General features: G+C 37.5%; 2 protein-coding genes across 7 annotated transcripts in view; both read left to right on the top strand.

Annotated features, from left to right (window-relative positions):
• The window catches only part of PPP1CB (protein phosphatase 1 catalytic subunit beta), a 43448-nt gene extending 39236 nt beyond the window's left edge, over window positions 1-4212 (top strand). For both annotated transcript variants that reach the window (XM_025927327.2, XM_025927328.2), the window contains one exon: window positions 2355-4212. In XM_025927327.2, coding sequence (XP_025783112.1) covers window positions 2355-2459 — 105 coding nt within the window. In that variant the 3' untranslated portion in view covers window positions 2460-4212. The remainder of the gene's footprint in view (window positions 1-2354) is intronic.
• An 8616-nt stretch (window positions 4213-12828) lies between these two features.
• The window catches only part of SPDYA (speedy/RINGO cell cycle regulator family member A), a 37813-nt gene continuing 25659 nt past the window's right edge, over window positions 12829-24982 (top strand). Inside the window, exons 1-5 of one of the 5 annotated variants that reach the window (XM_086700278.1) lie at window positions 12829-13030; window positions 13762-13868; window positions 17850-18102; window positions 21031-21089; window positions 23214-23299. In XM_086700278.1, coding sequence (XP_086556404.1) covers window positions 17868-18102; window positions 21031-21089; window positions 23214-23299 — 380 coding nt within the window. In that variant the 5' untranslated portion in view covers window positions 12829-13030; window positions 13762-13868; window positions 17850-17867. The other 4 variants (XM_086700276.1, XM_086700277.1, XM_086700275.1 and 1 more) reach the window with 4 other exon arrangements.

Genomic DNA, 24982 nt, shown 5'->3' on the forward strand with positions numbered 1-24982 from the left:
TTTACATCCACCAGAATAAATACAATTAAAAAATCAGATAATAACAAGAATTAATGAGGATGCAGAAAAGTTGGAAACTTCATGTAGTGATGGTGGGAATGGAAAATGATGCAGCTGCTTTTGGAAACAGTGTGGCATCTCCCTAAAAAGTGAAACATAGAGTTTCTTTGTGGCCCAGCAATTCCACTCATAGGTATACCAAAAAGAACTGAAGGCAGGTACTCAAATACAGGTATATGCATATTCATAGGAGCATTCTTTATAATTGCCAAAAAATGGAAACAACCCAGATGTCCATCAAGTAAAGAACGAAAACAAAATGTGGACTATCCATAAAATGGCATATTGTTTGACAATTAAAAGTAATGAAGTACTGATACATGCTACAGCATAAATGAACCTCAAAAACATGATTTCAGTGAAAGGAGCCAGTCACAGAAGACCACATATTGTATGATTTCATTTATGTGAAATAGCCAGAAAAGACAGGTCAATAGAGAAGAATTAGTTTTTCCTCAGAATTGAAGGGAGTTAGAGTAGTGGAGAATGATTGCTTATGGGGGCAAGATTTCTTTTTTTTTTTTTTTTTTTTTAATTTTTTTTTTTTTTCAACGTTTATTTATTTTTGGGACAGAGAGAGACAAAGCATGAACGGGGGAGGGGCAGAGAGAGAGGGAGACACAGAATCGGAAACAGGCTCCAGGCTCCGAGCCATCAGCCCAGAGCCCGACGCGGGGCTCGAACTCACGGACCGCGAGATCGTGACCTGGCTGAAGTCGGACGCTTAACCGACTGCGCCACCCAGGCGCCCCATGGGAGCAAGATTTCTTTTTGGACTGACAAAAACTCTAAAATTAGATTACAGCAATGGTTGTACAACTGTAAATACTTTTAAATCATCGACACATACATTTTAACTGATATGATACATAAAATATGTAAATAATTTTAAGATCTACACATAAAAATTAAAGGGTTTGTGACTATCCTGTAAATAGTGGCAGAATTATTATTATTTTATTGTTTCAAGTTTTTATTTAAATTCTAGTTAATTAACATATAATGTATTCTTAGTTTCAGGAGTAGAATTTAGTGATCCATCGCTTACATATAACACCCAGTGCTTGTACAAGTGTACTCCTTAATACCCATCACCCATTTATTTTTTTGCTCCTAATATTTTATAATGTAATAAAATATTAGCATTTAATACTAATAACCAAATGTCAATAGCTTTAAAATATGAAAACCACAAGCAGTTAGAAGATATAATGGAAAATACAATTCTGTTTACACCTGATACTAGATGAGCAAATATACTATGGGATAAACATTGTGACTGATCCATCACCCGTTTAACTCATCCCCCTGCCCACCTCCTCTCCGGCAACCCTCAGTTTGTTCTCTATAGCTAAGAGTCTGTTTTATGGTTTGCCTTCCTTTCTTTTTTCTTTCCCCTGTGTTCATCTGTTTTGTTTCTTAAATTCCACACAAGTGAAATCACGTGGTATTTGTCTTCCTCTGATGTATTTCGCTTAGCATAATACACTATAGCTCCATCCATATCATTGCAAATGGCAGGATTTCATTCTTTGGATTGGCTGAGTCATATTCCATTGTATGTTCCATTCATCAGTCAGTGGACATTTGGGCTCTTTGCATAAATTGGCTATTATTGATAGCACTGCTATAAACATTAGGGTGCACGTGTACTCCATTTGTTCCTTTGGGTAAATACCTAGTAGTGCAATTGCTGGATCATAGGGTAGTTCTATTTTTACCTTTGTGAGGAACCTTCGTACTGTTTTCCAGAGTGACTGCACCAGTTTGCATTCCCATCCACAGTGTAAGAGGGATCCCCTTTCTCCACATCTTCGCCAACACCTGTTGTTTCCTGTGTTGTTAAATTTAGCCATTCTGACAGGTGTGAGGTGGTATCTCATCATAGTTTTGATTTGTATTTCCCCAGTAAGTGACATTGAGTATATTTTCTTGTGTCTGTTAGTCAACCTTGGTCTTTTGACTCATAAACTAAATGTTCTTTCCTCACCACAGAGATATATTAATTTAAAAAAATTTTTTTACTTGAATCTAAGGATTGGGTAGTTGATAGGATTTGTGTGTTTAAGGTTTTGAATTACCAGTGGCTTGACAGATGATAAGAATATTCAAATGTTTAGTCATCTGCACACTTTAAATGTGAGAGCTGTCCATGGAACTTTCTTGTTTTCCATACTTTTATTGAACCTTTAAAATTTATGTCATTTTTTGAAAAGCCCACTATTATAACAATAATTTTCTTAAACTTATTGCACTTGAAAGAGTAACACTGTTAATAAATTATTTATTTTAAGATATTGAAACCATCTGAAAAGAAAGCTAAGTACCAGTATGGTGGACTGAATTCAGGACGTCCTGTCACTCCACCTCGAACAGCTAATCCACCGAAGAAAAGGTGAAGAAAGGAACTCTATAAAGAAACCATCAGATTTGTTAAGGACATACTTCATAATATATAAGTGTGCACTGTAAAACCATCCAGCCATTTGACACCCTTTATGATGTCACACCTTTAACTTAAGGAGACGGGTAAAGGATCTTAAATTTTTTTCTAATAGAAAGATGTGCTACACTGTATTGTAATAAGTATACTCTGTTATAATATTCAGCAAAGTTAAATTCAAATTCAGAATTACCCATTAAAGTTACATCTTCACGTATCACAGTTTTTAAAGTTGAAAAGCATCCCAGTTAAACTAGATGTGATAGTTAAACCAGATGAAAGCATGATGATCCATCTGTGTAATGTGGTTTTAGTGTTGCTTGGTCGTTTAATTATTTTGGGCTTGTTTTGTTTGTTTTGTTTTGTTTTTGCTAGAATAATGGCAAATATTAATTTTTTTTTCCCCTGAACATTTTTACAAGTGAAATGTGGGAAGAGCTTTAAAGACATTCACCAACTATTATTTTCCCTCGCTTATTTACTTATGTACCTGTTTAATCTTACTAAGAAAACTTATGCCTCATTACAGTAAAAAGGAATTTTAAAGATTGATATTTTTCAAAAAAAATAGACCAACTATCCAATCCAGTGATTGAATCAAACAGTTTGACTGGGCAAACTTCACAGCTGATAGTGAATATTTTGCTTTATACAGCAATTGCCACTGATTTGGATTTGTGCACTCTAATTTTTAACTTATTGATGCTCTATTGTGCAGTAGCATTTCATTTAACTTTAAGATAAGGCTCATATAGTATTACCCAACTAGTTGGTAATGTGATTATGTGGTACCTTGGTTTTAGGTTTTAATTCGCACGAAACACCTTTTGGCATGCTTAACTTTCTGGTAACACCCTCACCTGCATTGGTTTTGGTTTTTTTTTTTTTGGGTTTTTTGTTGTTGCTGTTGTTGTTGTTGTTGTTGTTGTTGTTGTTGCTATTTGTTTTTAGATCCACAGAACATGAGAATCCTTTTTTGACAAGCCTTGGAAAGCTGACACTATCTCTTTTTTCCTCCCTCTGTACGAAGGATGTATTTAAATGAATGCTGGTCAGTGGGACATTTTGTCAACGATGGTTATTGGGTGCTTAACTGTCTAATATTGCCATGTGAATGTTGTATACGATTGTAAGGCTTATGTCACTAAAGATTTTTATTCTGATTTTTCATGATCAAAGTTCATCCAATATTGTATAGACATGCTTTGTAGTGAGCTATAGTAGCAATAATTTCTGTACATGATCAAGGGTTTATTGCAGCATTTCTTTTCCTGTTCTCTTTTTTTAAAGGGTTAGTATTAACAAGGAGTAGAAAAGTCAACATAAGGATTTTAGAAGGAGAACTTACAGGACACAGATTTGAGATACTTTGGATGCGACCCTTTTGGATGTGATTCTAAAAGCTTTTATTGAGTATTGTCAAATTTGTAAGCTTCATAGGGATGGACATCATATTTATAATGCCCTTCTTCTATATGTGCTACCATTGATGTGAAATTCTTGACCTTAATATTGTCTTTGAAAATGTTAAATTGAGAATTCTGTTAACTTACATTTTATGAATTGGCGTATTGTATTTCTGCAAGAGATTTGATTTTCAGCACAGTGCAAAGTTCTTTCAAATGCATATGTCTTTTTTTCTAATTCCATTTTGTTTTAAAGCACATTTTAAATGTAGTTTTCTCATTTAGTAAAAGTTGTCTAATTGATATGAAGCCTGACTGGTCATTTTATTCCTTTTTTTTTTTTCCCCTTTACAATGAGACATTTAAACACACATTCTATTCAAACAGATTTCAATATCTTTCGCATATACTGAGTTGATTTCTTTTCTGAAAGTGTTCTTGTATTGCATGTGTTCTATTAGGTTAGATCACATAGGCTTTTATGTTATGTGATTTAAATATCCTAATTGAAATGTAAGGTGAGCAGTTTCTAATAGAATTTTATTTATTTTTTTTTTTTAATTTTTTTTTTTTCAACGTTTATTTATTTTTGGGACAGAGAGAGACAGAGCATGAATGGGGGAGGGGCAGAGAGAGAGGGAGACACAGAATCAGAAGCAGGCTCCAGGCTCTGAGCCATCAGCCCAGAGCCCAACACGGGGCTCGAACTCACGGACCGCGAGATCGCGACCTGGCTGAAGTCGGACGCTTAACCGACTGCGCCACCCAGGCGCCCCTCTAATAGAATTTTAAAGTAATCATAGTGATGGAAGTCTAGAAAAATAAACCTTTGGCAGGAGACAAGGCAGTCTTTTATTAATCTCTGTATTAGTCAAAACACAAATTTGAATTTGACTTACTATGTTTTTAAAATAATAATTCATCCTGGTCAGTATTGAATATGAAAAAATAGTAAATTAAGGAAAGTAATATTGGTCACTGAATGAAAGGATGGAAATTTATCATGTTTTAAAAATTACTCGAGCAGTAGGATGCCTGGCTGGCTCAGTCAGAGGAGCATATGACTCTTGATCTCAGGGTCATGCATTCAAGCCCCACATTGAGTATAGAGATTACTCAAAAAAAATAAATTCAGGTTATTTGAGGAGTCTTAAAACCACATTACAAGTTTCTGTCATATAATGTGTTACAAAGATTACTTACTTGGTAACAGTGCCACTTCAAATAAAACTTCATTTCTTAGGAGAAAAATACCCGGATTCTAGTGTCACTGATTTATAGCATTCTTTCTCTCTGATTTTTAATGATTTCCATATTCAAATTTATCTGTAATCCAAATGTCATGACATTTAAAATCAAACATGCTAATGTGATGGATCACATGGATTAGGTTAAATTTTTGCTAGTTCTTGAATGGAAAGAATCATTTGCAATGTACTACCCCTTGTGTTTGAAGTTTTAACAAATTCATTGTTTTAATTTTGTTTGTGCACAAATTTTAATCATGATCATCCAGACTGATTTGTACAAAGTGTTGAGTCAAAATGCCAGCAAAAGAATTTTAAAGCTTAAAAGGTGGTTGGTAAATGGAAGTGTTAACAGTGTTCAGAAGATATATATGTCATTCAAAAAGAAAACTCATATGAGGGAAAGCCAGGAACATATTGAGATGTGTCCCTAAGGAATATAAAAAGTGCATTATATTGAGCCAAGGAACTGAAGTAACATCTTCATTTATAAATGCAGTTCTATTCCTTTGTCTCCTTGGCAACCATAACTCTTGAACCAAAAGAACCAATTATTTTCTGTCACATCTTTACGCTGAAAATGTGTTCAGAGAAGGAAATGGTCAAGTTTACTCTGCTCCTGGTGCATTAACCTCATTAACCTCATTAACCTCATTTCCTTATGAATCCAGCCCTGAATCAGAGCTGTGCCTGAGAAGACCCTACCTGACTAGACCAGGGGCATCCACTTAGAAATACTGTATTTCTTTGCTGGTAGTTTTCAGTGTTTCATAATTTCCTTAAACAGCTAAAAAGCAGTTAAAAATATTTCAAAGTGACAGCATACCTTGCAAAACAGTAGTTAAATAAGACATAAACTGATTCCATGCAAGTATACATGTAGAGTTTTATCTATAGTCTCTTTAAAATTTACTTCAACAAAAGTGAAGTTTAGATATAGTGTAACAATTTTGATTTGTTGAGATTGGATTTTTCCTGTATATTTGAACTCCAGAATTTTTTTTTTTAATGTTTATTTTTGAGAGGGGGAGAGAGACAGAGCATTGAGTCGGGGAGGGACAGAGCCAGAGAGAGACACAGAATCTAAAGCAGGCTCCAGGCTCTGAGCTGTCAGCACAGAGCCCAATGTGGGGCTTGAACCCACGAACCGTGAGATCATGACCTGAGCTGAAACCAGATGCTCAACCGACTGAGCCACCCAGGGGCCCCGAATTCCAGAATTTCTAAATAAATTCCCTAATTAGGAAATTATAAAAGTCAAAACTTAGTTACTCAGCCACCACCTCCTATATTGGTTGACTTATAAACTTCTTTAATTTCTCACTGTGATTTACTTTCCTGTTCAGGTTGCAAGTTTTATTAAACCGTATTTTTATAAAAGTGGCCATAAATCTTTGCTTTTCTCCTCTTAGGGACTTTGCCAGCTAATGCGGTTATAAAATCTTGTTACCCATGTTTTGAATGTCAGTAGGGTGGAAGATAACAAGTGGAATGGGGGAGGAGAATAAGCTAACTGCCTGAGGCTTACAGATTCAGCATTTCTTTGATACGACATGCAAAAAGTTGGGAGCCTTGGTCTATTTCTGGAGACAGGCCTGGGATCACCAAGTAAGAGGGTGTGCTCAGTTTGCAGCTGCCTAATTTGAGCAATGCAGCAGATTTACAGGCCAAAATTCTTCCTCAGAAAGCAGTGACACCACAACTCAACATGTGAAACTATCATAGATTATTCATATATAAACACTGATTATTGACAGAGTCACAAAGACGAAATACAGTCCAACAGGAAAGGAGTAGTCCAGAGGAATCATGTATGTGTTTACTTTCAACTAACTTCAAAGTAAGTCTTAAGCCTTCTAGTATATTTATCGGAGAAAAGAGCTCAGAAACAAAAGCAAAGTGTTGCGACTTTTTATATCCGGCTACCTCACCTATATCATTTTCAAGCTGGTGTTGGCACAGTTTCTGAAAGTGCTGCCACTTCCCGACAGGTTATTGACAGACACACCTGTTCTGTCTACTGTTGTGGGGTAACTGTGAGCTTTGTTGCTTTAGCTCTCTCAAGTGTGGTAAGGATTCCTAAGAAGGCAGGGGTGAGGGGTAGAATCACTTGAGAAATCATTTTCTGGTAGATCTTGTAAAACTACTGAAATTTATGAAATTGAAAATTAATAACCTACTTTCTTACCTTAGAAAAACGTGAGAAGCCCAAGACCCAACTCTCAACATGGAACTGTTATGTAGTGTACAACTAAAGTGAGAAGTTTTAAAAACAGGTCCCTACCTTCCAGGATAATGGCCTCAGGTTTTGTAGCTCATGCCTGGGTGGAGACTGGTAACTCCACTGAAGAGAATTTGTACAGTAACACCTGTTTTGAGTGCAGTACCTTAATCTTTAATCAACTGAGTTCCCTAAACTCCGTATGCTCACTGACAGATTGAAACAAATTGTGGTCTATTTTTTGAAGAAAATCAATTCTTCATTGTACAGATCCATTTAGTACAGTGGGCATTCCTTCAAGACTGTTGTATTTGGCCCTTAGAAGCCTTTGGGTTTCAATCAGTTTAATTGTATGTGACTAGAATGTAAGCTCATACAGGCAGAAATTTTTGTCTCTTTTTTTTCTGTGGATGTGTCTCCAGCTTCTAGAGTGGAGCCTGGCACGTAGTAAGCACTCAAATGTTTTTTTTAATGAATGCAAGTGAGTTTCAAAACTTACTGTTTAAACACCTTGACCTTTTGGAGAAATTAGCAAAAAAAAAAAAAAGTTCCAGTTTTCATTTATCCTCCTTGAACTGCTTTTTGTCTTTCACAAGAATGCTGGAGTAATTTCAGGAGAAAATTGATCTGGGTCTGTGGGACCAAAATAAATAGTTTATGGTCAAAACTAATCTTCATTTGGTAATAATATTGGTAAGTGCTAGAAGTTGTGTCTAGTTACTTGAAGAAACGCAGCTAGCACCTGACAGGCACGTAGAGAAAGTTGCCTCTTGTTCGGAATCAAACTTTCCAAGATCTTTATGGTTATTTTCTTGCCCCTCCCCCTTTCTATCCTCTAGGTTCTCTGTGTAATTGACCTTCAAGTCACCTTTGTTGTGAGCCACTTCAAACATTTTTAGAAAAGTGGTGTAGTGTAACATTTTGTCTTGCAAAAGTCACCTAGTATTTGTGAATACTTAAAACTAGGAATCAAAACTTGAAAGTGGTGAGGCTGTTGCCTCAATGTAACAAATAAGGATTATGTCATAGGCAGAAGCAAGTATGGGGAAAGATCAAGAAAGTTATTTTCAGGGGCGCCTGGGTGGCTCAGTTGGTTAAGCATCCAACTTCAGCTTCAGGTCATGATTTCATGGTTCGTGGGTTCGAGCCCCACATCCAGCTGTATGCTGATGGCTTGGAGCCTGGAGCCTGCTTTGGATTCTGTCTCCCTCTCTCTCCTCCCCTCCCCCGCTCACGCTCTGTCTCACTCTCAAAAATAAACATTAAAAAAAATTTTTTTAGGTTATTTTCAGTAAGGAACAAAAAAGTACAGTGAAGAAAACTAATACAGTGCTTATACCTTGTTAGATTGATTATTGTTCTATCCTCATACTTCTCAGTTTTTATTGCCTCCATATAAAAGAGCAGTCAGCCACGCTGAATTCTGGGTCTTAGTGCAACATTCCAGGAAGAGAATTTGGCTCAACTTGGGTCAAGTGCCCTTAGGACTCCCAGCAGGTGAAGAAGAGAGATGATAGTGTATGAATATAGCTGCTATCCCTGCACCCAAGTGGTTTGGAAGGTTGAGTAGAAAATTTACCAGAAAAGGGATGCTAGAAAGAAAATCCAAAGGTACTCTCTATGACATACTTTAAAAGATAATCTAGTCACAAAAAGTCCGAAAATACAAACTTGGCAAGATGTAGACTAATGGGACTCTTACTTAAAATTGGTACAACTAGGGGCACTTTGCTGGCTCAGTCGGAGGAACATTCAACTTTTGACCACAGGGTCATGAGTTTGAGCTCCACTTTGGGCATATAGATAATTAATTTGGTACAGGTACTTGGGAAATAAATTTAGCATTCATAATTTTGTAAAATGCATATCCTAAAATCCATCATTTTCACTTTAAAGCCTTTATAAGAAAAGTACATATAAAAAAGTGTGCACCATAGGGCATATACAAGCACAAGTAGTATTTGAATATTTGAAACATGGGCACTGACCAATCCAACACCAACTAATCAGAACCTATGCCCACTATAACTAACACGGTTTTACAGAGGCACAGCAGCTGATAACCAACCAAGTCTGTGTACAAGAAGACTCATGGCATTCATAGTGAAAAATGACCAGTGAGAGGAGCATGGTGATACATTACAGTATATTCATAGAACAGAATTCCATACAACAATGAAAATGCTTTACAGTGTCCTGCATTTGCATGTTAAAATCTTAAACTATAAAGAATACAAAGTATTAAGTTTACAAACAATCTGTATTTAAGGATACAGTGAATCTTAAGGGAATGGGAAAAACAAAAGTCACCTCTTCAGGAAAGTATGCTCTTCCACCGAAGAGCATACAGGATCTCAACAGTATTGTTTATGTTCTATTTCTTGGATGGTGGGTTCATGCTTTTTTGGTTAGTAGTGGCTTCTTGAAGTTTTTGCTTTATTATGCTCTGCCTGCATATATGTTACGATATATTCTTTTGTACATATCAAATATTCCATTTTTTAAACCATGTATGCAACCCCATTTATGTAAAATTGTATCTATATGTACACATAATAAAAAATTTTGTATAAAAAAATAGCTGGTTAATAAGATTGCAAAAATCAGAACTTCAGAAAGTGCTGCAGGGGGCACCTGGGTGGCTCAGTCGGTTAAGTGTCCTACTTCGGCTCAGGTCATGATTTCAGGGTTCGTGAGCGAGCCCCGAGTTGGGCTCCGTGCTGACAGCTCAGAGCCTGGAGCCTGCTTCACTTTGGATTCTCTCTCTCTCTCTCTCTCTCTCTCTCTCTCTCTCTCTCTCTGCCCCTCCCCTGCTTGCTTGCTCTCTCTCTCCAAAGTAAACATTTTTTTTAAACCTTTAAAAAAGAAAATGCTGCAGGAATTCAAGAATGGCAGAGTCCTGCACTTATTAAGTACTCAGATGATGGACTGATGCCTTGAGCTGGGTCTTAAAGGATGGATGTAGAAAATTTAAATGAAGTTTAAAAAAGAGCACATTATATGCCAGCTCAAAGAAGAAAGTTTTTGTTTTTTTAAAAAGGGTCTTTTATTTATTTTTACTTTTTAAAAATATTTATTTATTTATTTTGAGAGAGTGTGTGTGAGGGACAGAGAGAGACAGAATCCAAATCGGGCTCCAGGCTCTAAGCGGTCAGCACAGAGCCTGACGTGGGGCTTGAACTCCCGAACCACGAGATCATGGCCTGAGCCAAAGTCGACGTTTAACCGACTGAGCCACGCAGGTGCCCCTCAAAAAAGAAAGTTTAAGACATACTCAGAAAAAAGTATGTCACTAAGAATGGAGTAAAGAATCACTAGATAATAGTGGGGAGATACAAGGTAGAATGCGGACAAACTAGAGACGATGCACGCAGTACAGGGAATGGTCAGGCTGTGGGCAATCAGTAATATTTTAGTGAGGAGATAGCAAAGCCATGCATTAGGATGGATGAAAAGAGGAAAAGGACTGTAGGCAATAATGCAAAGGCTCTTTAGATAAATGTGTATTCAGTTCTTATCAGCCAGTTGCCAGATCAAATGAAGGAGGCAAGAAGGTAACACACCTCCTGTGTGCCAGTCCACTGCTGAACAACTTACCACAATATCAAATTTGTCCCATATGCTTACAAAGCAGAGGGTATCATCCCACCTTTACACTTACCTGAGGCATACAGAGTTAAATAATTTGCCCACGTTCATATAGCCAGTAAAGTGAAAGAGCTTCAATTCAAACCAGGCCTGTGACTCTAAAGTACATTTTCTTTCCTCTGTGTCATGGGCCCAACATAGTCAAAAACCCAAGAATGAGAAGGCTCATGAAGACCTTGCTGGTCATAACCCTTAACTTGAAGCCAAAACTTAAGTGGTAAGCTTCTTCCCCAATAGCTTGCTTTGTTAACATCTATGTATATTTGCTGACTTTTGTGTACAAATTTTACTTAGGTGAAAACAAATTCCTGTGTGGAGACTTGGGGATCCTAAGGAGTACCCTCTCCTAACTGTACTTTGCCTTTGCGTTACATATGCATCTCTGGTGCCACAACTCGTTGTTTTAGTTATTCGTGTCTGTATCTGTCTAGAAAGTTCTAGAAGGATAGCGCCGCTATTCATTATTGTGCTACTTTCCTTGCTTCACATTTGTAACAGTGATTTCCATATAGTGGACATACGTGGGCTTTGTAAACATTATGCAAGGCTGGAAACTAGTTATCACAGTAAACTCTGCTATTTTGGGGAAAAAAAGAACAACCAGGGAAACCAGAGGAATGAGGTTTAAAGCAGTCATTTTCCTAGGAGAGGAAATATTACAGGTTTTCACAACTAGTTGATGCTTCTTGGTCCATTCCCCCATTTAAAGGCCAAGGGGGAAAGGTGAAGGCATTTGTAAGGAAAAATGAGTTCCCAGACTGCACCGTCTTCCTACCTGAAGGTGATTTTGCCCTCATCTTGCTGTGGTGAGAGCCCAAGAAAGAAGGAAACTAGCTTACTCATTCTTCAGGGTTGCTGAGTAACTAATTGCTGGGAAGTTCCACAAATAGGCAAGGCCACATTCTTTTTAGGTGTAATAATTGTGGTTGCTGAAAAATCTGGAAGCAACCCGAATATCAGAGTGCCAGGTCAAATGAAGGAGGAAAGAAGGGAACCGTCAGGAAAGAAGGGTCCATCCACCCTGGAGTATTATGCATTCAATAAAAATTTAGAAAGATTGTAGTAACATGAAAAAAAAGGCCATGAGATGTTAACGGGGGAAGAAAGCAGGTTATACAGTAGGTAGAAGGGAAGTGAAGAGGAAAGGATATCAGGGAAAACATTTTAAAGCTATGATGAATCCTTTTATTTATTCAATTCAACATTTACTAATCACCTACTACATCTCAGGCACATGGCCAAGGGCTAGGAGGAGGCCAAAATCAAAAGGTTCCTGTAGAATTTACAGCTTAAAACAGTAGATTAAACGGAAGAGTGCAATATGACCCCTTGTCACAAAGAGCCACACGGTATTCACACCTTTCTTTTTTAGTTTAAGGGGTGTCCCTCTGTTTAGTTATTTTAGCCTAGCAGTCACTGTATGGGCATAATAATTGCTGCTGCAAAGTTCACCTCTGATTCTTTGTCTTCCTACTATTGACATCTCTCTTTGTCGAGTACCTGCTGGTGTTTGTGTGCAGGCATCGCGCTTGGTGCTATGAAGTGGAAGTGAGTTAAGGAAGGCCTGTAGTCCCAGCCCCCCAGAGCTTCTCCATCTAACTGGAGACGAGGTACAGGGCTCGGATACAAGTCAGACTTCAATGAGCGTCCAAGGGAAAGGGGATCAATTCGGAGGCCAGAAGAGATCTGGGAGGGTGGTGGCTTCTGCCAGGGTCCGGCCCCGAGGGTTAGCAAGGCCCGGTAGAAGGCTGGCGGGGCGGCGGGCAGGTGCAGCGGGATCTCGAGCTGGAACGCTCCAGCTAGAGTCGGGGGCGCGGCGCGCGCAACCTGGCCCCGCCCCCGGCGGCGGCTCTGTGCGCTGATTGGCCCGCGCCGGCCGCGCTCGCGGTTGGCGGGAGGTCTCTGAGCGGGTAGTGCCGCTGCGGAGCGAGTGGCGAGCAACCGCCTGAGGCCTCGAAGCGTGCCGTGGGAGGCTGTCCGGCGCCCCGGCCCCAGGTTTTGGCAGGTATCTTCCGCTCGCGCTCCGGCTTCGGGCCTCGCTGGCCACCCTCCAGTTTCGGCTGCGCCCGGTCCTTCCATCCCTCTCGCCCCCGGCCCCGCCGCCCACCGGGTGTGAGGATGGGACGGCGTCCCGGCCCCCTTCCCCCACACGCTTCGGCCCGCGAGTCTCCTCAGGTGTCCTCGCCGCGACGGGAGCACACCCTCCCGGCTCTTCGGGCCTGGGCTCGGGCGGGGGGCGTACGAGGTCGGAGTCCGCGAGGCTGCCCCTTCCTCGGTCGCTCTGTGGGGACCGCGGAGCGGCGTCGCGCTCCTCCGTGTCGCCGGCGGGCCCTTCCCTGGCGCGCTCGCGGGGAGGAGAGGCCCCGGGAGACGCCGCCCGCCGCCGGTCGTGATCCTCTGGGGAGGAGCCCGCCCCGGTCCGCTTGGGTCCCCGTCAGCGCGTCCTCTTCCAGGAGCCGTGGGGTCGCAGCCTCTGTCCGTCCGTGCCCTGGCCCCGCGCCACCTCCCACAGTTTCCAGCCGCCGGTTTCTTACCCGTCGGCACGGCTGGGGGCCAGCGGGCTTCGATTTTTTTTTTTTTTAAGAACCTTATGAAGGAATTGAACACTTCGACACGGATAAACCCCATGCTATGTGAAAATCGAGGTCCCGCTTGTTTAACAAATTTTGTTCTCGAACACAAGCATGTTTAAAAATACCTCTGGTCTCTGTTACCAGTACCATCTTAACATTTCAGTTATATCGCCGGAGGTGAAATGTGACTCTCCGGGCACCGTCTGACTCTTCTTCCCTCGAAAGACACGCCTCCCTGCAAAAAAGACACAGTAACGCTGCTGCCACGTAGTGAGTTTGGGCCACGGATTCAGCACTACGCTGGGCAGATCTGTATACTTCCTTCGCTCATGAACCGTCCTAAATATGTGTTATGAACAACGTCTAAGAATAGAATACGTAATTTTTACTGAATGCTTCTGTGTACCAGGATCTAAGAGCATCTAAGTGTGTCTCGTATCTTAACATCCGGAATGAGGAAATGGATGCTCCCGGGAGTGGTGCTCCCGGGAGTGGTGCTCCCGGGAGTGGTGCTCCCAGGAGTGCGGTCACAACTCACTCCTACGGTTCTGTCCAGCCCAGCTTCCATTTATTCCGACCACCTCATCATCAAAGTGTCTGCTTTTCTCCACCTAATTGTGTGGATTTCTAATCAGACTTGAACTTCTTATTGAAACAGCTCTGCCCTGCAATTTTACAAGTGCTGTAGCACCTAGCACTTGGCTGAGGCCAAAAGTATTCAATAGCCATTTAGATGTTAAATTAGAAAAAAATATATATATTTAAAAATCAAAATTATGGAGTTGTGATAATAGCCCCAGCAAAGCTTCCAGCAGTTTTGCCAAGAATTTTTTTTCTTAAATTTGCTGTGTTGTTTTTTTTTAACAGTTTACAGTGTGTGGTTATGATGGAGAAAAAAATGCTGTGGTCATTTCCATAAGGATTCTGTTTTTTAAGAGTTATTTTATTTTAGCAAAACGGTGGTAAGCCCATCTTTCTTCCCTAAAGCAATGGCTAATATTTGACCACTAAGTCACAATTTATTTTGCGTATTGACCATGCAAATGCTTGACTTAAATTTTTATAAAGTGTAAGCTTATAAGCTGGGTTTGTTTTCCTGGCAGGGTGACAGTAAGTGATATCGGGCTGCATACCATGATGTTTTACACATGATTTCATTTAATTTTGAAAACACTTCTTTGGTGGTTAAAGGATATGGGCCTTTGGTGTCAGACATTCCTGGATTCAAATCCTGGGTTTATCACTCGTTAATTATGTGACCATGGGCAAATTTCTTCTTCCCCAAGCCTCAAATTTCTCATCTAGAAAATAAGGATAAAATAATAACCCATTTTATAGAAATGTTCTGAGGATTAAATGGGATAATGCATGTGAAACTTTTCACACAGTGCCTGGCACATATTAAGTGTTCAGTGTAAGGCTGCAATTATAAGGAAGTTAAGGTTTCCCTGCCTGCCCTGAATCGCCATCAGATGTTGCTATTAGATTTTTCATATAGGCAGCTGAGTCTCCCAGTACTGATTCTGTCGCATGATTCTGTGCACCACACCCTAACACTCTTTATATTACCCCCAGAGAAAACAACTTATTTTAGATACCTATAAATTAGCTGTGGTATATTTACCAAAGGGGGGGAAAAAAACCCCAGACATCCTATTCAAGTGTGAATTCTGGTACAATTTTTTTTCAGATTGGTGGAGTCCACATAAAAACCCACTACAGGGTTTTGCCATTTGAGTGTAGTTTCTTCTGGTTCCTTCCTTCTTCCCTGTCTCTTACCCTTTCTCATATTTTTAGTTGCCTTGCATTCTTTTCCTCTTGCTTCCATGAGAACTCTATTTTCAGTACATCTAAATGAAGAGCATAATTTAAAACTACCTCAAGGTGGAATACAAGTAAGAATGTAGCATTGATCGCTTCTCTCCTTAGTGTCTCCATAACTTTTCTGCCAGTGTTTGCTGATTAACTTCAATGAATCTCTGTTTGGGGAATTTCACAGTTCTTTCTCTATTTCCTCAAATTTCATATGAAGTATCCCAACACATATATAGAATTTAACGGAATAGTGTAAAGCTATACTATGAACATATTTATCTATTTGATTGACAAAATTTGCCTTCTGGTTTCATGATATGTCCGTGGTTATCTTAGTATAACAACACTTTTAAAGTTACCTAACATTGAGTAAAACTTACCTTCTGGGAGATATGCCATAGTTATTCTATATTCTGGCACATTCCACCCCCAAGCCTAGCTCCCAGTTTGGGAAGCCTGACTTTAATTTTTTCCATCTAGATTGTAAGGCTGCTCTCACTTCGGGGGAAAAAAAAAAAAAAAGATGCAGATGAGACCTCCAGCTGTCTCCCAGACGAGGTGGGTAGGAAAGAGCAGAAAGTTCTGAAGTCTCAAGGTTCAATTTATCACCCATTCCTTTTTCTATGGAGTTTGTAGCACCCATCCCCAACTCCGTAATTGCCTTAAATTTGGTTGGACCTTAGATATAAGAAGAAAGATGAGCGGATGGGAGGGAAGTGAAACAGAGGGAGGAGAGCAATTATAGAATCAATTGAATATAATTTCCTCTGCTTAGTTTTTCATAATCTAGCCCTCTGCTGTCTAATATGATAGCTGCTAGCTACATGTGGCTGTTGGGCACCTGAAATGTGGATGGTGCAACTGAAAATTTTTTATTTTAATTTAAAATTAAGTACTGAAGGAGTGTAAAATATTTGTCCCTTACACGCTACTTTACTGTATTGGTAGGACTACTTTTCACTCTCACTATTGGAAATTTAGCATCTGAATTGAGACCTACTATAAGTGTAAAATACACACCAGATTTCAAAGACTCAGTATGAAAAATAAAGTATGTAAAATATCTCATTAATTTTTATGTTGATTATACACTAAAATGATATTTTGGGTATACCAGATTACATAAAACATATTATGAAGATTCATTTGCTTGTTAGTACTTCTTTAATGTGGCTTTAAAAATATAAAATTACAAATGTGGCTCACATTACAGTGGACATTGCTGATCTAGCCCTACTATATCCAATCTTATTTTCCATTCCTTCCTTCAGCAGGGAAGTTTCTGAGGGTCAGGAAGGAGAATCTGTACCTAACTCCTTGAACACCAAGGGAGGCATGGCTGCCTGGGTCACTGTGAGTTATGGATTGCCATGCTTGGGTCACTGTGAGTTATGGGTTCAGAAGTTCTCATTAGGATCTCAGAGTAGTTTCCTGCTTTGCCTATGCATATGTCCATTTCCTACCACCGTATAAAAAAGGTATTACAAAAGTAATACAAACTGTAGTAATAATTATGTGAACTAATTACCACCAAACATGGTAGTGATTATGCATATTGTTAAATATTGATGAATTAACTTTGTTTCTAATTTTATTATAACACTGTACATTCATATACACTTAAAATCAATCACTCAAATTAACAGTTTGTGGTTATGATAGAGAAAAATGCTGTAGTCATTTCAATAAGGATACTGTTTTTTAAGAGTTACTTTATTTTAACGAAACAGTGATAAGCCCATCTTTCTTCCCTAAAGCAATGGCTCATTTAACCACTAAGTCATACACTCACAAATTTAAAAATTAGAGTGATCAATTTATGAGAATCCCTCACGTATACCCTACATTTCTTTGCTAGAATTGTTTTTAACTTTTCAATAAATACCAGTAAATGCTTGTTGAATAAGTGATTTTTGTAGCATATCAAAGAATTACCAGTAAGAAAATATTTTGTGTGGGGAGGTGGATTACTTTCAGTGTAAGATTTGATATGATAATAATTTATTTCTGGAAATAGCTTGCCTTGTTCTATAAAAAGTTTGAAGTGTCATATAACAACTATATGATAAAAGTATGTCAGTAGAAGCAGAATTTAAAACTTTAGGAAAAAAGAATACCACAAATAGATTATAAGTGCAGCATAGTTTCTCTAATTAACTTTCAAATTTGGTTTTGGGTTCCCTAGTAGTCAAAGCAAAATGGTATACAGGATCTTACTGAGAAGAGAAGGTGTTATCAGTTACCCAAAGGAAACATAGCATTTCTTACCAATGAATGATAAAAACAATTTCTTATGTGAGTTACTATCACAAATAGTATTTTAGTAGCAAGTTCAATAACATTTTATATGACTGCATCTGGTAATGTCATCTGATTAGTTGTTTTTATATAGAAATGAACAAGAGTGTGGTAAATTATTATGTTTTATTTTTACAGGAATCTTGGGAAACCAAAATGAGACATAATCAGCTGTGTTGTGAGACACCGCCTACTGTCACTGTTCATGTAAAATCAGGGTCAAATAGATCACATCAGCCTAAAAAACCCATTAATCTGAAGCGTCCTATTTTTAAAGATAGTTGGCCAGCATCTGAAAAAAATGCACATAATAGCAACAAGTCTAAACGCCCCAAAGGACCCTGTCTAGTTATACAGCGACAGGAAATGACTGCTTTCTTTAAATTATTTGGTACGTTTAAAATGTTGTAATAGCAGTAATTGTAAGGTACTTAAAAATGAGAGAATCTAAAGATCTACTTTATTATTTTCATAATAATCAAAGAAGATGTTGTTATTTTCTATGTCAGATTTTCTGTCTCCAATCAATTTGTTTTTGTTTTACTTAGGGTTTGTCTCTCTCTTTTTTTTTTTTAATGTTGGATTTTTGTTGTTTTGGATTGCTTTTGGATTTGAAGTTCAGATTCATCTTGCTTCTAGACTACTTAAATCCAAGTGTCAAATGTGAATTCTGAGCAATTCACGTTCATAGCATGAGTTTTGTGTGACCTAAGTAAAATACTACATAAAGTCTCAGGTGAGCCAACCAGCCCAGTTTGACTGGGCCTGAGGTGTTTCCCAGGATTTTCAGTGCTGAAACTGAGCAAACTGGGAAGGTTGGCCAACCTCGAGAAGTTTCAGTATTATATGTAGGGATTTTTTTTTTCTTTGAGAGAGAGAGAGAGAGAGAGAGCGAGAGAGCACATGTGCACATGGGGAAGTGGCAGAGGGAGAGGGAGAGAGAGAATCTTAAGCAGGCTCCGTGCTCCTTGCTTAGTGGAGCTTGATTCCATGACTCTGAGATCATGACCTGAGGCAAAATCAAGAGTTGGATGCTTAACTGACTGAGCTACCCAGGCGCCCCAGGAATTATTTTTTAATATTTTATTTTTATTTAAGTAATCTCTACACCAAGTGTGGGGCTCCAGCTCATGACCCCCAGATCAAGAGTCCCATGCTCTTCCTACTGAGCCAGCCAGGGAGAGAGAGAATCCCAAGCAGGTTCTGCACTGTCAGCACAGAGCCTGATGCAGGGCTCAAACTCAGGAACCATGAGATCATGACCTGAGCCAAAATTGAGTTGGACACTTAACCAACTGAGCCACCCAGGGGTCCCAGGGGAATATTTTTAAAAATTATGCTTTATCATCATGCTCATGAAATGAGTTTAAATTTATCTGTTCAGATCATGAGACAATGCTACTTTGCTGACAAATTTCTTAAAACAAGAAACTTTTTTATATTCTAGTAGCCAAGGAAGGGACGAATTTTTTTTTAAGGTAAGGTAGTAAGGTAGACAGATTAGACTAAAGGGTAGGATAGATGGATTCTGGTAAATATCTGTAGGAGTGAATCAAGTCATGTAGGTACCACAGTCTCTTAGATCCAGGTAACACGCAGAAGTCAGTTGGGGACAAGAGTGTTCGCCCTGCTCAGAAGACAAAAATCTTAAAAAAAAAAAAAAATATGAAAAAAGAAGGAGGAGGAGGAGAAGGAGAAGAAGAAGGAGGAGGAGAAGGAGAAGAAGGAGGAGGAGAAGGAGAAGAAGGAGGCGGAGGAGGAGGAAAGGAAGGAAGGGAGGAGGAGAAGGAGGAGAAAAGGAAGGAAGGAAGAGAAAGAGAGGCAGGCAGGTGCCTGGGTGGCTAAGTTGGTAAGGGTCCAACTTCAGTTCAGGTCAAGATCTCATGGTTTGTGAGTTCGAGCCCCGTATCAAGTTCTGCACTGACAGTGTAGAGCCTGCTTAGGATTCTCTCTCTCTCCCTCTCTCTGCTCCTCTCCCACTCGCACTTTCTCTCTCTCACAAAATAAATAAACCTTAAGAAAGAAAGAAAGAAAGAAAGAAAGAAAGAAAGAAAGAAAGAAGAAAGAAAGAAGAAAGAAAGAAAAAAGAAAGAAAAAAAAGAAAGGGCAAGCTGGTTAAGATTTAAAGTAAAGTAAAATCAGAAGATGAGCTAAAAAGAAAAAGTGTAAGTAGTGTAAGTATAATACTCAATATAAGTTCCCCCTTCTCTTTATTAAGACTAGTGCAAAACTATTACCAACAAACTTTTCTATTATTCATAGCTGATCCTGAAAAATAGAAAATACCTGGTTCTACCATAAGTAATTTAAGAAATAGCTGGATGCCTGGATGGCTCAGTAGAGCATGAGACTCTTGATCTTGGGGTTGTGTGTTAGAACCCCATGTTGGGTGTAGAGTTTACTTTTTAAAAAATGGAATTAACAAGGCAGAAATTAATTCTAAGAAAATGTGTACTTATTCTTGGAATTTTCCATGTATTTGACCATATTGATATTTCTAGGATGTAAAAATTAGTGTAAAGAAGTATGTTTTGTTTGTTATTTAACTTAAAATGAAGGGGGGAATGGAAAAAGCAGATTTTCTCAGATTGTATTCAGACAACTACTCATATATTTGGGGATTATATATTTTGACCTTTTAAAATTGAAGTAAGTACTTTTGACCTACTTTTTGCATATTTTAAAAGTATTTTTGTTAATCTTTTGTCATAATACTCAGTTTTTCCAGAATTAAGTATTAATTGTAAATAGCTAATAAATTATGAATCTTTATATAGACATTTTCATTATTATTTGTATAATAGATAATTGGACAGAGATAAATAGGTGAAAAGAAGAATTCAAAACTGAAAATACCCTGAGACCTAACAGGGGAAAGTAGTAGAAAGAGTAAAAACAGTTTGAAAATCAGTAATATTCATTTAGTCATTATTTCTTAAAGACTGAGTTATCTTTTATCAGACTCCATTTCTACCAGTAAAGATTGATTTTTGAAAGTAATAAAGAGCTAATCTACAGTTACCCAAGACATCTTTCTCAAAGAGCTATTGGGATAGTCAGGAAACCAAACACTTCTACCATACCCTCTCTGGCCCGAGCAAATCAGATGGGAAACCCAAGAGTAAAAGCTGTAACTTTTTGTACAGTGCTTGCAATAGTAAATGCACCAAAGAAGTGAAAATTACATTTTAGACAGTACTTGTCCAGGCATTTTTGTTTGATTTCTAAGCATCATTTATAATCCCCTATCTTGAAATTAATTCTTCAAAAGGAGACATTCTGTTTTTAAAAGACAAGTCATAGCTATCTTTTGTTCTAGATGACGATTTAATTCAAGATTTCTTGTGGATGGACTGCTGCTGTAAAATTGCAGACAAGGTAAATTTGGTAAAGATGTAATTATTATGTTACTAAACCGTCAGAACTTTAACAAAACCTTATAAGAATTTTCTATCCTATTAATTATTGTTAGGAAAAGGACTAGCCTGCATTGCTCCTTCTAAGGGTAATCCTTATGCATTAATTTTTGAAATTAGCATACATCATAGACTCATTTTATACTTGAGGAATTGCAGAATATTATTAATTATATTTAAGTGACCTTAAGTCTGTTATCTGATTGAAAACAAGAATCAGTATAGACTTAACATGTTTTGATCAGAATTATCACCTCTTATCAGGCTATGGAGTAATTCTGAATTACTGAATATTCTGAGATTAATTTCACTAAGGCGGTCTGTTATACAGTTAATATTTTATAGTAAAACAAATCCCAATAATTTTATAGATAAAATTAGGTCCTTGTGTTTTTTATTTCAGAATCTGTGTTTCTAAAAGATCGTCATGATGCTGATTTACATGATGGTCCAACTAGGGACCATATTTCTGTACTTTTTAGATTTAGCAGAACAGTTATGATCTCAGCTTTATAAATGGTATCTTAGACCAGGTAGTCATATCAGAAAATTCAGCATGACTTCATTTCACACTTAAATTTAATGTCCCATTTAATGTGGGAAAGGTATGAATGGAAGCCTGGCTTATGATTAAATATACATTAAGTTAATATTGATGTGAACTTTTTTATTTCAAGCTTAAGATAACACAGATAAAATCGAAGTTTGGTCTTTTTAATCTCTAATTTTGGAAAATTAATTTTGGAAAATTTCAAACATGTATACCTTGAGGTAGAGAAAATAGAATTAAAAAACCTCTATGTGCCTATCATGGAGCTACAGTAATCATCAGCTCATGGCTCTGCTTGTTTCTTCTAATCCTTCTTCCCAAAACTAGACTATTTTATCCATGAATATTTCAAGATGTATTTCTAAAAGATGACATCTTTTTAAACATAACAATTTTTCTAACACTTCTAAAAATTAATATTAATGCCTTCATATAAAATAGCTGTGTAATAATGTGCATGTGGAGTTGTAAGTTTCCTACTTTACAGTTTTAAATGCATTACAGTAATTAAAGTTGCTGGACAGCAGGGGGCAGTGCTTTTAAAGTAACTAACCATGCATACCGTATTTAAGAGTTCTCTACTGAAAGTTATCTTGAAAACTTGGAGTCACCTTTGTAGTGAATCCTGTGAAGGTAGGATAAAAAGGCATTTTATGAGAGAGAATCTAATACATCAGTACTTTAATTGTTTTTAGTTTTAACATATAGAACCTGGACAGTGCCCTAATACCAGGAAAGATATGTCTTTCTAATAACACATTTAAAACACTTTTTTTCTGAAGAAAATAGAGCCATTAGAATAAATTATTCTAATTTCTGATTTGAAGTTATTTTTAAAAGTGAGTATGTGAAATTGCTAAGAGAGTAGACCCTAGGTGTTCTTAACAAAAAGGGAAAAAAGATAATTATGTGAGGTGAAGGATATGTTGATTAACCTGTTTTTGCTATTCACTTCACAATGTATATAACAAATCATCACATTGTAAACTTTAAATATATACATCTGTGTCAATTATACCTCAATTTAAAAATCCCCCCCACAATGAATGAATGAATGAATGAATGAATGAATGAATGAAAAATGAGTATAGGTGTCTGCAATTAACTGGAAGGAGTCAGGAAAAAATTTTTGTATAGATACATATGTCAAGCCAATGTGGCAACACACTAACAATTGATGAATCTAGGTGAAGGATGTATGGTTATTTGTTTTATTATTATTTCAACTTCTCTATGTATTTGAAATTTAAGATAGAAAAAAATTAGGGTTTTGGTTCAAAAAATATTGGCAATAATAAAATTTAGGAGTTCTTCCTAATCTTAATCATGATAAATGGTTCAGAACTATTTCTTACCATTCACATGGATTACAGGAAGCCAGCAAATAAGGACACAAATAAATAGGTAATTCTGTAATAAAGATAGATAATGCTTTATTGTTTTTAGCTTATTATTCATCGTAAAGATAACTATCTTAAAGCAGTTTTACGTATGAACGTAAAACATTAATATTAACTTTTACTTTTTTCCCTATAGTATCTTTTGGCTATGACCTTTGTTTATTTCAAGAGAGCTAAATTTACCATAAATGAGCATACCAGGATAAATTTCTTTATTGCTCTGTAAGTATGCTTTCTCCTAAGTGATTTTTGTGGTCCTTATTTATAATATATATGATAACTTATTTGAAACAGTCTGTTTTGGGACACTTGGCTGGCTCATTAGGTAGAACTTGCGACTCTTGATCTCTGTGTTGTAAGTTCTGGCTTCACATTGGTTATGAGCTTACTTAAAAAAATAAGTAAATGAAGTTTACATTGCAACCCATAAAAAAATAAAACAGAGGCTTTTAAAAACCTGATGTATATCCTTGAATAGGCTTTATATATAGAAGTTATATATTTTTTTACTTTAATAGAATATTTTTATGTTCTTTTCACTGATCTTATCCTGCCATATGCGTAAGATTTATTTTTCAGTATTCCACTTGGGTTTGTATTGTATCTTTTACATATTTCAGAGTGCTCCATATAAATTATCCCAAATTCTCCTCTTTTGGACTCAGATATGTTTTAAAATCCAGAATATTCGGTTTGAAATTTCCAGTAAATTTATAGCAAAAATCATCGTCATTGGGGCACCTGTGTGGTTCAGTCAGTTAAGCGTCTGACTCTTGTTTTCGGTTCAGATCATGATCTTGCAGATGATCTTATGGTTTGTGGGATCGAGCGCCCTGTTGGGCTCCACCACACAGTGTGGAGCCTGCTTGGGATTCTCTCTCCCTCTCTCTCTCTGCCCCTACCCCACTCATGCACATGCGCATGCTCTCTCTCTCAAAATAAACTTAAAGTCATCATCATTTTCCTTTTACATGAAACAACTTATGGAAAATGCTACAGACATACTAATTATAGATTTTTGTCTGTAACCTAGAAGTTATTCATATCTGGGGTGCCTGGGTGCCTCTGTGTTGACAGCTTGGAGCCTGAAGCCTGCTTCGGATTCTTTGTCTCCCTCTCTCTCTGCCCCTCCCCCACTCGTGCTCTGTCTGCCTCTCTCTCTCTTTCAAAAGTAAACATCAAAAAACATTAAAAAAAAAAGAAGTTATTCATATCTGACACCTTTCTTTAGTAACCACTGACTCTTTTACGTAACACACTGAACTTTGACCAAGGAATATAGCTGTTTTTTCCAATTCTTCTATTCTTCTATTGACTTTATATTGGATTGTTCATACTAGCTTTGATACTAACCATTTCTGTTAAATGGTTTTAATAACATGGCTTTCCAGCCTATAGGTCAGAATTATACTAGAAGCAATGTTTAAGAAAATGTATCTCAATCTTGAAACTTTTTATACCCAGTACCTGGATATAATACTGCAGTTGGGAATGTATGAATATAATTTTAAGTACTTAATTAGGGAACTACATATAAAAAATAAGTTGAATACCTCAACAACTGTTTGCACTGATGAGTGAGTTTTTACTCAAAGTCTATTTAATTCAGACTCAAAGTGTGATTCAAGAAATAGGACTAGAAGAAACTGATCTCTCCTTGTATTTAGAAGACATATTTCCCCATGCATAAGGGATAATGAACCTTATAAAATTTAGTGATGATTGATAAACTGTGGGAATATAATAGTACTAACTAATACTGAGTGTTATGTGCAGGACACCACAAAAATTGTTTTTTTATAAGCTCCTTGAATCTTCTCTGTGAGATACATTATTAAATTCTCTTCATTCTACATATGGGGAAATTGAGACTTAGGAAGGGAAGTACTCCCAAGTCTCACAAAA

This window comes from Puma concolor, chromosome A3 (assembly GCF_028749965.1).
Source record: "Puma concolor isolate L17-30 chromosome A3, mPumCon1.1.hap2, whole genome shotgun sequence".
Taxonomy (NCBI): Eukaryota; Metazoa; Chordata; class Mammalia; order Carnivora; family Felidae; genus Puma; species Puma concolor.